The 16613-nt window shown below is 42.4% G+C and overlaps 1 protein-coding gene across 2 annotated transcripts in view; it reads right to left on the reverse strand.

Annotated features, from left to right (window-relative positions):
* The window catches only part of Spock1 (SPARC (osteonectin), cwcv and kazal like domains proteoglycan 1), a 666821-nt gene that overhangs the window by 165209 nt on the left and 484999 nt on the right, over positions 1-16613 (reverse strand). For both annotated transcript variants that reach the window (XM_063230934.1, XM_063230933.1), the window contains one exon: positions 5528-5642. In XM_063230934.1, coding sequence (XP_063087004.1) covers positions 5528-5642 — 115 coding nt within the window. The remainder of the gene's footprint in view (positions 1-5527; positions 5643-16613) is intronic.

Here is a 16613-nt window from a genome sequence, read left to right on the forward strand (position 1 = left end):
GAAGACTGCCAGTTAGTTTCCAATTTAACCTACACCTGAACAGTCTCATCCATAAAATGAAGATTATGATACGGTCCTGGAAGATTGCTGTAAGAAATCAGCAAGATCTTTGCTCAATGAACCTAATACACAGTAAGTGGTCAGGAAATGCTTGCTTCCCTGTCTTCCTCCAAGTGGCATGCATTTGGAATATGTAGTTCAATTCATATACTTAAAGTACATATTTGAAAAAAAATAGCCACAAGGAAGTTTTTCAGTTTACAAAGGTAATTCCAGAGAGGGCAAGCCCAAAATCTACAGTCCTCTTAGGAATAGCACCAAAGCTCTCATCAGAACCCCACCCAAGCCTAGAACATGGTCTGGGAAGGTCCACTGAGTTTAAGACAGAACATAAGACATTTTGTAGAGAAAGAGCCTGAACTCCATCACTGCAAAATCATGGAAACTAATGTGGGCACAATCAAACACAGGTAACTGGCAATATTTTGAGATGTGAAACACCAGGAAGCTGTCTGGGTACCCAGGAATCACCCACCTTCTGCGTGGCCATGTGTCTTCCAAACCTAGACAGATAAGTGTATGTATAATCAATCGGTTCAAAGCCCCCTGTAGCAGGAGGCAGTGCTTTGTTGTAAAACAAAACTCAGATGAAATAACCATCATCCTTTCAAATATCCTCTGAGAGTTTGGTATTTGAGGCACATTCTGTGATGTACTTCTCTCTGACCTCAAACACTTTGATTCTTTTTTTCAACTTCACATAAAAGAGAGAAAGCTCTCAGATTGGTCTACTGTACCAAGAGCCTCGACTGGATCTGAATTCTTTGCTAGTGTGGAGAAATTAGTTGTTATTCCAGATAGTTAGGAAGTGTGGAGATGAAGGGCCACTGCATTAGAGAGGCCCAGCCCTTTGGGAAGTTGGGCTGTCTCGTTCCTTACTTAAAAATAGCTAAGTTCCCACTGTTCCCTAAGGCTCTGAAGGGTACACTTAGATACTGCCAGTTCTGTCCTGACATCCTTTCCTACCATTCACAATACACTTTCAGAATTAGAGAATGTGCCTTGTCCGGAAGGCTTAAAACAAATGCTTCAATTTTGCGTTCTCCAAATGAAAATCAATGGCAGCAGAGAGGTACAATCAATGTTCAGTGGTCTGTAGGGGAGTTCTCACCCCATCCCAACCTGCCACCCACATAGAACAATAAATCAGAAGTAGCCATCCTGATTGGCAGAGAATCTCTGCGAGCAGAGCCCTCTGCAGGCTTAGGATTCTCTTTTGCCCTATGCCCTGTGACAGTGGTGACAAACCTAGAGCACATGGGTGCAGCGGGTTGTTTGTTACCACTGAAAGCTCTAAAGGTTCACCATCACTGCCCTAACAGAATGCTTTGCTTAAGAAGGTCTCAGAAAATATTTTAGAAACGTAACCATTGTGATTTAGATCTATAAGGGTCCCTAACAGCCTCATGTGTTTGGAAGGTGACTGAATCACGGGGGTGCTACACTCTCCAGGGGATAATGATGACTTGCTATTTGGAGACAGGGCCTGATAAGAGGTAGGTCACTGGGCATGACCCCAAAGGGTGTATGCTTGTCCCCAGCTCCTTTTCTCCTCTTGGATGACATGGTGTAATCAGCTTTCGTTTGGCATTCCTTTTCCTATGCCATTCTGCTATGGATATAGTTAACTATGGACAGAACCTCCTGAAAACTTCCAGCCAAAATAAACCTCTCCTCTTTAAATTGTGGGTGTTTGGTATCTTATTTGGAGATGAGGAAAAGCCAACTTCTACACTAAGTCAGGAAGAATCATACAGTGTTGTAAAAAGAATTCTTTTGAAAACAGGCCTATTTGCCAGTAGCCTCTCTGGCATGTAACCCCAGAGCTTGACTGCACTGCTTCCCAAAGGATCCACTTTATTAGCCAGCCTTACAGCCTTAAGGGCCCAGTAACCACTGTCATCCTCCCAGGCAGCTAGTGATCAGTTTTCTGTCACTATAGATGAGCTTGTGTTCTCTAAAGTCTCATGGAAATGATGACCACAAAGTATACACTTTGAGTGAGGTACTAGTTTTACTCACTCAAAATCAATTCTAGATTCACCCATGTTGTCAGATGTATCAAAAGTCTATTTCTTAATGTTGAGTAGAAATCCACTGCAATGGACACACTGTAATCTGTTTATCCATTCAACTTGGGTTACTTCCTACATTTTTTCAATTACAAATAAAGCTGATATGAATATTCACCAGTCTATCTTTATATGTACACAAGCTTTCAGTGCATATTTTAGAATGAAATCATCTGTTGGACATGTTTTGCAAATATTTTTCCCACTGTGATTTGCCTTTTTATTTTTAAATTTTATTATTATTTTTTGTTTTGAGGCAGAATGTGGCTTATGTTCAAGCTGGCCTTAAGCTCACTATGTGATCCAGGTGGTCTCAAACTCACAATGATCCTCCTGCCTGAGCCTCCGAGGGCTGGGATTGTAGGTGTACATCATGACACTTGGCATTGTTTTTATTTTTATGAAAGTGCCTTTCTAAATTTTAACAGAATCTACTTTGTTGATTCTTTTTTCTTTTGCACCAGCTATTCATTAGTGTCTTACTTGAGAAATCTTTCTCAACCTCATGATCACCATTTTATGTTTTTTTAAAAAAATTTTATAGTTGTACCTCTTATATTTCATTTATAACCTGTCTAAAGTTAATTTTGTATATTTAATTGGCATTTACATATGTAAATTTGTGGTATCATAAAATACTCATAACAAATATTAATTGAAAAGCATCTAATATGTTTTATATACAGTATAGTTATTGTTTGTTATTCAAATAACAAATACCCATGACCAGAAGAATAGGTAGGAGTAGACAGCAATATTTTATGATAATATTACCATTATTTATTTTCTCTTTCTTTTGCTTTTCTTTCAGTTTTTTATTGCAAGCATCAACTATCATTAATCAAAATAAACTAGGACCAACCAGGTATGGTGGTACCATTATGTAATCCCAGATGCTCACAAGGCTGAGGCAGGAGGACCACTAGTTCAAACCCAGACTGGACAACTTAGCAAGATCTTATGGCAAAATAACAAAGTAAAACCGGCTGGGAATATGGCTTAGTGATAAAATTCAGTCCACAATACTGCCCCCAAAAAGATAGGTGCTGGAATATTTTTTGAAAGTCTCTTGAGAAAAGCCTTCTTGATTCCAGACTGACTTTCCAGTACTATCTCTTGCATAAATGGTTCCTTTAGAGAACTGGAAGGATGGACATACTAACACACGCCCGCGCACCTACCTCCTTCCAACCCCACTCAGTACTGCTTAAGTAGAGAGAAGTAAAACAAAACATTGCCAGAAGACACCTCCAAAAAGAATAAGTTTAACTGAAGCCTCTGATGAAAAAAAGAGAAATACAAATGCAAATACTACAATATCACCATAATCAAGTAGAAGAATTCCAGCAGAGAAGTCTGGATGTCTTGCTTGCCTCCTTTCAAGATTACTCAGTCAGCTCCAAAATGCTACAGTCATAGCTGTGTGCATCCAAGAAAAGTTGATACAGTTTTCTCACTAATGTACCCACTGTCCTGCCTGGGACTGCTTGCTAAGATAGCCTAAATCTGGAGCCTTGCACGCAGCACAGGCCAGCAGCCCTCCATGGATGTTCACTCCCGACTGTCAGAAGGGTAGGACTTGCCCCTTGAGCCGCTCAGGGGATGCTTGGGTGGGAGGACGATCTACAGATGTTTGGCAGAAAGATGAGTAAATCAAGTTGCAAACATGGTCTCCCTAATCACAGGAGATCCCTGAAGTATTACACAGAGGGACAGATGTTTTATCTGGGAAACTGTCCAAGATCCTCAGAAGAGATGCACAATTGCCTAATAATGAGGGATGAATAACTCAGCCTTCAGAGAGAGGAAAAGGCTTAGACCCACAATCAGATGCCACTGTAAGGCCTTCCTGGGCCATGTCACCTCCCAAACCCTGATAAGCCACCTCAATTAATGCTGACTCTTTGGGCTGGTTTTCCAGTCAATGAACAGGTCCCACTATCAGAAATGCAGCTGTCTTCTTAGTCCTTACCTGCTGGGAAGCTCAGAAGGGCCAGCAAAAATAAAGCTGTAATCTTCCCACTAACCCTTTGGGCTTATTCTAACAGGAACCACAAAGGCAGCTCCATCAGACTAGGCAGGGGACACAGTATCTGGAAGGCGTTGACTTCTTGACGAGGAGGATGCAGCTTTGGGAATTCCTGGCTGAACTCTTCCAGATGAATCGGATGATAATCATTCTTGTCATAATTGTTTAGCTATCATAATGTGGCAACTGCTGCCATTTGACACAACAGTGAGCACATGACACACCATCACCTTATAGAACTGTCACACAAACATGCAAAACACCTCCTGTAAGTGCTATCATTAAATATATTCAACATATAATGAAGCACAAAGTCACAAAGGACTTTCCCAGTCACAAAGGACTTTCCAGGGCCACCCCCCCACACACACACATACACAGGAAGCAGCCAACATGAGCATTGAGCCCAGATGGTCTCAATGCCAAATGTGAGCTCTGAACCACTCTAAATGTGGGAGATGAGAACAGAATGATGCTTTCTATATAACAAAAAAAGTGATATCAGAAATGTGATGTTCCAAGGATAACACCATTTATACCTGGATGTATCTAAATACAAATGAGATTGTTGTTTGTTTGAACTCAAGACTAAAAATATCTTGTCTGTTTCTAGAAATGTCTATATTCTGACTTTTAGAAGGACACACACAATGGACTTCCTATGATCTATACACACACATGTGCCTGTATGCACACATGAATGTACACACACACACACACACACTCACACTCACACAGGTGTGTGCACGTGTGTGTGGTCAAACAGCTGAGTAACCGAGAATACTATTCCCAACTGTTCTTGTATTTGGGTATTTGCAACAAAAGATACCACATTTCCCTCTATCAGCAAAAACAGAAGTCACATGTGGCAGAAAGAGTAAGTGGAAGTATCAGATATTGCACCTGAGGAAACAGCAATACATATTCCTAAACGGCATGGTTATGTGGATCCTGGGGATGTCAGCGGATGGAAGCAGAGAGCCTTTGGGCCTAAGAACCCTGGAGATTATCACAGTCAGGTTATCAGGTATGACCAGGAGCTAAAGATCTAACCCTTGCTTTCCTAGCTATAAGTTTTCTGGATCCTCGGGTCACTCAGAGAAGAGAAAAGGCCCCAATACTGACCAAGAAGGGATTTTTCTATTCATCTGCTCAGACAAGGGCTCAGAGTCAAGATGTAATAGATTTAAAGGCAATTAAAAGTCATATATTTTTAAGTCCATGTTTGAAGAGCGAGATTCATGGCATAGCAAGAATCCAGGCACCAAACGCTATACACAATGGTGCATAAGCTTTATGCTCTCTCATGCCCAGCACCCACTAGCACTGAGGCTCCGGACCCCAGCTGTCTCGCTTCCTGCCTCACCTGGGCAGCAGGTGCTTGCGGCTGACACAGAGAGCTGTCTGGTAGTCTTGGGTCACACACACTTTGTGAGGGCTGCACTTCACCTTCAGGCAGGGGTCCTTGGATGGGTCCAGGGCTGAAGCAAAAGGAAAGAGAAAAAAGGAGTTAGCATGTCCAGGAGAATTTAATTTCTATTGCTCTTCAAATAAACAAATGAGAAATAAGCCAGCTGCATGTTTGCATTTTGTACTGCTCTTTGAGGATGGTGGTGACTGGAATGAAAATCCACCTGGGGGACCTCTGTGTCTGTCACACAGTCTGGTAACAGGATAGCGATTCTTTTGTGCTTTGAGAGTTTCATCATTTTCATTTAAGGCAGGAATTGCTTTTTTAAAAAATCCTTTAGAATCTGACATGATCTAAGGACCAAGAGCTTCCCTCTTTGGTTATTTATCTTGTGTGGCTTTTTATGATTTCATCCATGTTTAATTGTACTTATTTCTACCACATAAAACTCCTTAAGGACTGTAGTTTTTGCTTCAGTTCAATACACCATCTATATGCATAAATAACCTATTTAACTTTTTAGAGAACTTCAGGATGTGCAAGACAGTTTTGTGCCACACAAAGTTATAATGTAATACAAGGAAGAAAAAGCTTACACATAAATATTTATTGTGCAAGGCAGGATTAGATAAGAGCCATGATGGGCATATAAAATGATAACCGAGCTTGAAAGAAAAATAGAGATCAATTTCTAGGGCAAGGATTAGTGGAGCATTAATATGTGAATTGGATCATGAGGGATGGGTAGGATTTGGAAAAAGCAAAATAGAAAAGGCAGGTCAGGCAAGAAGACAAACACCAGCAAGTGCAGGGAGGCATATTTGGGAAATCATGAGAAAATCAGTCAAGTGTGATTTGTGGCTGGGAATAATGACAGGAGGGAAGTTGACTCAAGTAACTCCAGAAAAGGTCCCCAAAGGCAGAAGTTCATCTCCTGAAATGCTTTCTAGAGGAATCTGGGCATCAGGCCCCTGACTAATCAGTGTTCTGGTGTGGAGGTGCACATTCCTATCATTGGCCCAGAAGAGGCCATAGAGAATACTCTGCAAAACAAAAGCAATTGTTCCATCTCCCAGCTCCAAGGCCTACAGCCCATTAGGTGGTAAATCTTTTATAACTGCTATCCAAAGTCAGGGGAGGTGAGGTATCCCCATATAATTCCCATACAAATATCTGGTTAAACAAATTAGCATTCCAAGCATGGCCAGCAAAACCGCTCTAAGAAATGCCATCGTCTACTCCACTGCTGGGCTTTCAGCTGTCACACAGCATCAGTCACAATTCTTCACTTCCCACCGACGCTCCAAATCTGAGCACATTTTCTTCAGAGGGCTGCTGGGAATATTTCAAAGGTCCTGCAGATAACAGTCAAAGGTGTTTCTGCTGCCTGTGCAGCTCAAGGTGGCTCCTCTGCAGGAGCTGTGGAAGCTGTAAGCAGGACCCAGGGAGTGTTCTTAGGTTAGTCAGGACAAAGACAGCACCACAATCCAGTCCCAAAGGAGTAATGTGGAAGAGCTGACTCCCCAGTGGATATGTCCTGGGGCCTGCAGGTTAGTGGACAGAAAGAGGCTCCAATAAGTGAGAGGCTGCTTTGAGCCCCAGGGGAAGTGTGCTCACTCCCAGCTCTTAGGATGAGTCACCTCTGGAATTCAGAGCCCAGAGACCGGTGTCTGCCCTCTCCCCCAAGACCTCCACAGCTGGTCCTCCCTCAAACCTGTGTCAAGAGCTCTTTGGCCCCATGAGGAATCCTCTTTGTCCTTGGGGGTATCAAGCCAGGTATGAGAAACCTGGAGGCTGATGCAGTCTCAGCCAGTTGCCTCCTCCTTTGGCATCACCACCTCTATTCCATCCCTGAGGCTACAGCCCAGCCAGCTCTGACTTCCCTTCCAAGACCTCTCCAACACAGAGTCACTCATTAAGAAGGATTATCAGATGGCCACAGCTGTCCTTCTTACCCTTCTCAAACTTCCACCTACCACTTACAGAATTCAGGAAATCAAGGACCAGCAGCCTTGCTAAAGTTACCAACTAAGGCATTTTCCCCAGTAGGTGCCATGTGCTACAGACTTTGAGATTTCTATTGAAGTGGGTCTCAGAGCTGCAGAACAGTAGATTGGCCTAGTATGACAGGTGCCGGGATCTGCAATACCACATGATAAGCTTCAGGGCTGAGCTTGAACTCTTTTTGTGTCTGCTGCCAACTTCACAAGTGTGCAGGGTGCACAGTGCTGGGCAGTTGACCTGAATGAGAATAGCAGTCTCAAAGGAAGTAAGGAGCCAGACACACACAGTAGGAAGGACATAGACCGTAGTGCCGTGGTTGCCTGGGACAGAGTCCTGCCACTGCAGCTCATTACCCCTTTTATTATTTAGCTAATTTTTCTATAAAATGGTGATAATGACAATGCTGATTATTGCTAGCTGGTTGTCACAAGCATTACATGAATTAATATCTTTAAGCAATTATAACAGACCTGGTATGTGTCAAGCTCCTTGGACATATTTGTTAGGTTTCTCAGGTTTGTATTTTGTTCCCAGGGTGAATAATAAGCCATCATAATCACAAGAACAATAGTTCGCCTTGAGTGCCTCTGACATGCAGGCAGTGAACTAAGCGCGCTAATTGGATTATCACACTTAATCCTCACGCGGTCCAAGGGGGTGGCTGCTACTAAAATGTCCATTTTGCAAACATGTCTTAGAGAGAAGCTGCCAATGACAAGTGCAGAGGGCGCTGGAAAACCTGCTTTTCAGACTCAAACTCCTCGCTTTCTGCCTCCTGCACTGGGGTCATCTGGCATCTCTGCTGACCCTGAAAGTGGGTTGTACGCTATCACTTTATTCCAATTAGAGAGCTCAGATGTCTCAGTGTTTTCAGGTGTCCTAAGAGCTGAATGAAATGCAGTGGGCAAAACTGGGGGGAGGGGGCAATCAGAGGTCCTAGTGCAGCTGCTGCTGAGGCTGTGACAACACCACTGCCAGTGTACCCCCAGGACTGGGCTCCAGCTGTGGCCCCACTCCCAAGGATGGAGAGCCCAGCCCCAGAGAATAGCATGCCCTGAGTACTCCTGGATACTGCAAGCCCCAACAGAGTCAGTCAAGCCATGGGTTGGTCAAGTCCATCGTCCTAGCATTGAGCAAACTTGCACAGATAACCCTTCTGAGTGCTAGGGTTACAGTGTGCACCACTACATATGGATCCCAGAAAACTAACACTTTTTTGTTTTTACCACTGAAGATTAACCCCATGGCTTCAGCACTAAGCTGTATCTATAGCTCTTTTATTACCTCTTTTTTAAAATTTTGACACAGGGTCTTGTTAAGTTGTCCTGGCTGGCCTTGGAATTATGCTTTTCCTGCCTCAGCCTTCCAGAGTGCAGTCATTAGGGGTAAGTGCTATGACACTGGCTAAAGTAACATTTTTTTAAACAAACAAACAAACAAAAACCCATGTATATCTACAACCAAAACTACTAATAGAAATTGTCGGTTATTTAACTATGTATACATATTTAACAATTTTGCATACAGAAATCCAGTCTGCTAAAGTTAATTACTAGGGTCTGAATCTTTGAAACATGGATGGGAATTATTTAGAATAAATGAACGTCACAGAAAAAACAAATCAAGCTGTCAGAGTCTGTTTAATTACCAGGATGTTTATTTTTGCAAAACAGCATTACTGGGATTGAAGGGAGCTAAGAAGCGTTCCATTTCCATTTAAATGAAAGCCTCCGATGTATGCTTTTCCTAGGAGTGCCTCAGAAGCCACTCTTGAAAGGTTCTCAGTACTGGACAGTACTGTGTGGCTCCACTTTCTACAGGGACTAAGAGAGCCCAGTGACTAATAAGTGGCACCTGGGAACCCCTTTAATAAGGTAGTGAAAGCTACTCAGGTGAGAAGATGGGAGGAAGAGGAAAATGTCAGCGACAGCACTGAGCTGCAAATGCTCTGTTGTGCTGCCAGTGATTTCTTGGAGCCTGTGCCCCAAGTTTTAACCTTGTACACATACGTGGTGACAGGATGATGCGGTCTCCAGAAGATGGGAAAGCTGAAGGTCTCCCCTTGTGTCCTGTGCCACCATCCCTGAAGGACTCACATGGACCTAAAGAGGGTGGTGTGCCTAAGCCAGCACAGGCATCCCTGAAGGTTACTGTCACCTTTCCTGCTCCTCTTCCCACAGAAACCAGCAGGTGTCAGCTGGCATAGGGCACATATCCCCTACATTTTCTCAAAATAATTTTTACAGAAACTTCTCTCAAAGAAAAAAAAGGCCAAAAAGGAATTAATTTAAGGAGATTTTTGCTCAGCTGCAGAGCATTGAATTCAAAAAACAGTTAATTACCAGCTCCATCTAAGTTTTTTTTAATTAATTTTATTTTTTAAGCTCACTGCTTGGTCTCAATTAAGGTACTGATATTTTAATTATCTTAATTGTTTCTGAACTTGTTTTACAGTTCAATGAGTTATTTTTTAATTAGCTACAATTGATCTTCATATCCAGAATCAAGCCCTTTCATTGTCCTTGGGCAAATCCTATGATCTAATTGGCAAAGTATTCTGATATCAGGAAGAGCAGAGCTGGATGCTGCCTGAACGACACTGAGGTAAGAGGAAGATTCCATTTGGTGGGTTGGACCAAAAGATCCCTGAGCCTCCTGGGGACATCACACACATGTACACACACATACACACACACACACACACACACTCATGTTTGCTCAGTGAACATGTACAGAGCATCACTATGTGTGAGACGGCCCTTTGCAGGCATTATGTGTGAAGCCAGCAGCTCTGTAGGGACCAGGAAGGTCTTCTTGTTCTCCAGGGGCTCACATTAAAGACAGGACCCAGGGGATGCACCTAACTCAGCCATGAGAGGGTCAAGTGAGATTTTCTTAAGGGACTGCTTTGAGATTTAAAACAGGCAATAGGAGTAAAACGTTCTACCTAAAAGGAATCTCCATTCCTGGAGTATGAAAGACCTTGTCAGGTGTAGGGAACTGGAGTGTTTAGGCAGTGGAGTAGGAAAAGGCTGGAGAAGGTGGCCAGCCATGGTATGGAGGGCCTGGACACCACACTGAGGGCTCTGGGGAGCCGTGGCCTCCAAGTCCCCTAGAGACTTCAAACATGGTAAATCTGTTCTTTCTCATAAGTTTCCATTCTAAAGCTAGGGGAGAGGGACAGGAAGCCAGAGCCTAGGACAGCAGTACCTCAGTTGTAAGCAGAATCATGGAATGAATTCTGAGACCAGAATCATGGCAATAATTTTGTGACCCGAAGGACCACTGTATATGTATTTTATGTAGAAAGTAGGTTTTTGAAGAGAACAGACATAACACACACAGTCATCTTCCACATGAGAGGGCACAGCAGAGATGATGAGCCCAGCGATCAATTCATATAGGCCACTCTTCTCCTTTCAGGAACCTCAGACCCCCTCTCCCTAGGGATATGAAGCTGCATAGGATTCTGGGAAGTATCAGAGCTACCCTGAGACCAGTAAGCAAAAGACTAATCTAAAACATTTGTGTCTATGTACAGTCCACTCCAGTGACTTCCAGAAGCTGTCTGTAAATTAATGATGGTCTATAGTGTTCTCCTGGCTTTTAAGATTTGCCTTCTGCCTGGATAGACCCAAGATACATCTGGATAGCAGACATGCCTGTTGATTCATTAGAAGTGACATAATGGATGACTGACCAAGAAATTACTCCAAACTCTGACTACTTCATCAAGCTAAGATCCTGAACATTTCTTACAGCTTGTCTGTCCCCATGGTAACCTGTGCATGCCTGGCACCTCCTGCTTCTCCAGAGGGGCTTGTTTACCAGCTGACGACAGAGCTTCACAGAATACAAAACAGGAGGTGCTGCACAAGTCAGATTTTGATGTAAACCAGGGAAGAATGGCAGCTCAGAAAGCCACCCTTCACCATTCTCTGCTTTCACACACAAAGGGCCAGGTTATCTGAGGCCAAACAAAGGGGCCTACTGGTCTGTCCAGACAGGGCAGATAGCTGAGTGACAATGAGGGCTGAACTTGTGTGCCCAAGGATTGGGAAATGAACATGGAGGGAGCCATGGGACAGATAAGGATAAAGAGGCAGAGGATACAGTGATGTAGCCAATCAAAGATAACTTGCTGTTCTTTCCCCTATAAATGGAGGGCCTGGGAACTCCTTTTTTTCTGTGTTAAAACTAAAAGCATGTTTCTGTTCTGTTACTAGTGTGTGGGAGGTGAGTGAGCATGAACTGGTAACAGTCTGCTTCTAAGGGCATTTTTTCAGCCATGTGCTTCAATGATAACAAGTGGTAAAACTAGGAGGATGGGCATATATGAGTTTATTACATTACCTTCTCAACTTCTTGGTATACATAAAAATAGTAAGAGAATTTTTCATAAAAGAAAGAAAAAAGAAATATTATCTGACCCAGCAGGCCAGCATTTTATGCAAAAAGTATTTACCTTAATGATCTACATATGGGAAAATTACAAACAATTTGAATATCCATTAATATTAGTCTGCTCAGAATGCTATAAGAAAATACATTAGGCTGGGTGACTTCAACAATAAAAATATCATGCAATCTCTCACAGCTCTGAAGCTTTCAATTCTGAGATCAAGACAGGTCTGAGTTACTTTTCTTGTTGTTGAGACAAAATATTCAACATCTAGGGCTGGGGATTTAGCTCAGTGGCATAAGTACCTGCCTGGCAAGCATGAGGTCGTGAGTTCAATCCCTGGTATCAAAACAAAACACAATAAAACAAAACCTAACATCTACAACTTAAGAGAGGGAAGGTTTATTTAGCTCACAGTTGGTAGAGGTTTCAGTCCATAATCAGCTGCTTCCCAAGCAGGATAGTTTTTCAGAGGAGAACGATTCATGATGGGCAGAAACTAGGGACCTTACCAGTAACTCTCTACCCCTTTTATCTTGTCTAGGATACTTAGGGTGGGTAGCACTTACATCCTTAATTCCAGTGCCCTTGAGCCTAGCATTGTACCATAAATCAATTCCAGAGTCACATTCTAGATCTAATCACCTCTGAAAAAGCCAGGCTTTGGTGGGGGACAGCCAGACACAAGCTATAAAAAGGTGTCAGTGTATCTTGGTTCTGCAAGGGCTCTCTCTAGCTTGCAATGGTCAGCTTTTCACGGTATCCTCACGTGCCCTTTGCTTGGCACATGTACACGTGAGGTCTCCAGTGTTTTTCCTTATAAGGACACTCATACTCCAGATATCCACTCCTATAACCTCATTTCTAACTTCCTTAGAGGCCCCACCTCCAAATATGCCCACAACAGGCTTTGAGGCTTCCACGAAGGAATCTGGAGGGGACACAACCACTCAGTCACTAATGACATCTACAGATAAAGGATTTAACTAATTACAAGCATCCATTTGCAACACACAGTTATTTCAAAGAAAGAAGCAGAGCTACACATAGATATTTATGATAAATTAAGTTTAAAAAGTAAGGTGTAGACAAGAAAACCAACTGAAAAAGGTAATTTCTAAGCAGCCTAAAGCCTGAATGGCAAAGCCAAACCGATATGCTTCCAAAAGCACCCTTTCCCTCATGTAGTCTGCTTCCCTGAGAAGCTTCCCTCACCACACTAGAGCCAACCTCCATCCTATTGACTAGTTTCTCCTCACTGAGTCTCTCTACAACAGATCATAAATACATTTAGACTCTCAAAGACACCAGGCCTACTCCTGTCACTGAATGGTCCTAGAATACCACCTGCAAAAGGCACTTGTCCCTTCTGCTTGCTGGATAACCTTGTCTGCAACAAAGAGACAATGAATGTCAAACCACAGCCAGAGCCAGAGCAAGTGTCTGGCTCTGAGGCTTTGGCATTTGCCTTTGAGATGAGGAAGGTAAGGACCACCGAAGTTAAGGAGGAAGTTAAGGACCACTCACTGGCTAGAGTGAATAGCAGCTGCTGGCAGAGCTTAGATCCTCTGCTCACATGCAAAACAAGATATCAACATCAAGTCCTGATAGACTCAACACAGTACATTATACACCTGATCATTAGAAAAGAGAGCAGGAAGAGGAGTCTGCTAGAGCAGCTGCGAAAATATACTCCATAAAGTCAACCACAAAATTTGATGGGCTTGGCCAGCGTTCCTCACTTCTTAAGCCATATCTCACACTAACCCTATTCTCTAGTGGCTCTGGAATGATCAAGACAAGATCCTCAGTGATCCCAACAAGAAACTGATTTCCCTTTGAAAGTGGAGTGAGAGTGGGGAGACCAGATCAAGAAGAAAGAAAGGATGATGATTAAGTGGAAAACTGGGGGAGGAAGAACAAGCATTTTATTATATAATACATCAGTTAAGTAGGGGAAGATGATGGAGATATTTGATAGCCACCAACCCACAGAATAATGTACTATTACATACTTCAATTCCAACAATGAGGAGAACTAACAGATTAGTCTTATTCTTCACTTAATACCTGGTAATCGACACAGAGATGACAATTAAGTAACTGGCTGTGGGCACACAGCCAGTGAGCCTGGATATGTGTCTTGGGCAGTCATGCATCAACACTGATGCTCAGAAACACTAGACCATGAATGGAAATAGCTTATGTTGGGGACAGAGGGGGTGACTACTGTGTCAACAGGGAACACACCAAGCCTTCCTGTCTACCTTCTTTAAGAATTATGCCACTCATCAAATCCCAGAAAGAACTCACTGTGAGGAAACATAGTACCACCGAAATCAAAACCAGATGGTTGGATATTTGAAGAAGCACCTGTTACTTTTATGAAGAAAACAAAACAAAACAAGTCAAAGTTTCTTTCAAAATCAAGGCTCTGGCCCAGTGAACTTAACTCTGTCTGGATCAAGAAACAGCAGCAGGGGCCAGGTGAGCCTGTGGTTCCTTCTGTAAGGAGACTCCAGTCCACACTGCGAAAGGGGAGACACATGATGCCTGGTGGTAACGTAGGACAGAGCAGCATGAACAACGGACCTGAACGTGGCCTCATCCCTAAGGAAAGGGCCAAGACACCAGGTACCAAGCAATCTTAACCTTCTCATCCGTCGAAATGGGCAGAATTTATCATAATGTTATAACAGTAAAAGTACTTGGGTCTATCTCATTGTAATTGACATCATTTATAAGACATTTGTGAACAAAGGAGAGTGAATTACTCAAAATACAAAAGAACCAGTTCTATAACCTAAGAGAGTTAGAAGACATGGGATAATAAAAATCAAATATTTCTAGGAAAAAGATATATATATATATATATATATATATATATATATATATATAAAAGATCACTGTGGCTCATAAAACATATCTTTTGTACCTGTGTTTCATTTTAATGCAATTAAAATTCCTATAAAATATGGAGAATTTCCAAGATGAAAGGCATTCAGAGAACTAACTCCTTTGGTGCTGATTGGTCTATTATTATTCAGCAGCTCTGGTTGTTGACCATGTAGTATGGGAGAGCTCCAATATCAAAGACTTCATAAAAATTTTCAGCATACCTGCAGGACTAGAAATAAGGGTTCTGGATCAATGAGATATGGGTTTGAGATGAGAGGAGCTACTTTACCAGCTCTTGTCCACATGAGATGCAGATGAGTTCCTCAGCTTTTTAATACTTGGTTTCAGACAAATAGCTTCACTTCACTGGTTCATTGTGAAGCTCTGATAGGGTGATGCACAGAACATGCCTAACACTGGGCCTGACACATGGTATACATTCAGTTATCAATTTTATTATTCTTACTACATTTTTCTCACCTGCTCATAAAGTACAGAAAATGGTTGGCATCTAGAGAAGGAGAATCTGAACATTTCAGAGACTCAATATCCTGGGACCATGATTCTGTTCATTATTTCTAGCCTTAAACAGTATACACATCCCTATGAAAAGAAACATTTGGAGCATAAATCTCCAGTCTCCTTTGTCCAGAAAACACCTGTAAATTAACCAAATTCACACCATTAGTAGACATTATGTGGCAGCTAAGCAGCTCTTGCTCCTCTAGTCGAGTCATGGTATGCTGGTCTCCTCCTCAAAGACTAACATGGCTGGGAATGAAGGAAGAAAATCAGTTCTCCCTAACCTCTGTGTATCAAGATCACACCGCAAAGCCTTGCATACAAACCTATATTATTAGACTTCATCATCTTGGTTTGTTTGTGAGAGAAGGCTTTGTAGCTTTTGAAAGAGTCCTGTTAGTATGACCCAGAGTCTGAATACTAAGGTACTGTAAGAATGCACACTCAACCACTACTCATAGAAGGTTCAGAAAATAAAAAGTCAGGTTAAACACAAAATGATCCAAGGAGGCAAGGGTGTGACCCCGGGGAAGAGTACATTGAAGACAATTGGGCAGGCAGAGTTTAGAAATCAGGTTTACGATATGAGCTCAGCATTCTCTGGATTTAAGCCAAAGATCTTTCATCTGATGCCTCCCGCCCTGTCCTAGAAACCTTGGCAGGGACAAGTGTTAATTGAAAGTAGAATACTAAAGTCTGCAGGGAAAGCCTGTACCAGATTTGAGAGAGGGACACTCAAATATATTTCAAAGCTGCAGATGAGGCTGTGATTTCCACAGTGGGACATCCTGTGGAACAAAAGGTTATGGCACATCTCTGCTGAGGCCACATAATGCTCATTTACTGTTCTCCCCCTCAGCCAAGAAAAGAGACATAAACAATCCCACAAGATATGTATCCAGCAGTCTGCCTTATCCCTTCTTTTTCTCATTTTGTCACAATCTAACCTAAGCCTAGCTTCTTAGACTGTATGGCAGGCCAAGAAGAAAGCAAATCTACTGTGACTCTCCACGAAGAATCTATTAGGTGGTAGGTAATTTAGAATGTATTACATAAAAATAAGCACTGATCTAGTATGAAATACAAAGCAAAATTCCCAAAAAACTGGTACAGAAGAGACTTCAAGAATGTATGAGTCCATGGTGTCTTCTCTCCCCTATCTTCAATAAAGGGCTTGCTCTTTACTTGCTAAGGATTCTTCAGGAGAAAAGTTTG

Source organism: Cavia porcellus, unplaced genomic scaffold (assembly GCF_034190915.1).
Source record: "Cavia porcellus strain 051 isolate PalLab524CR breed Dunkin Hartley unplaced genomic scaffold, mCavPor4.1 scaffold_19, whole genome shotgun sequence".
Taxonomy (NCBI): Eukaryota; Metazoa; Chordata; class Mammalia; order Rodentia; family Caviidae; genus Cavia; species Cavia porcellus.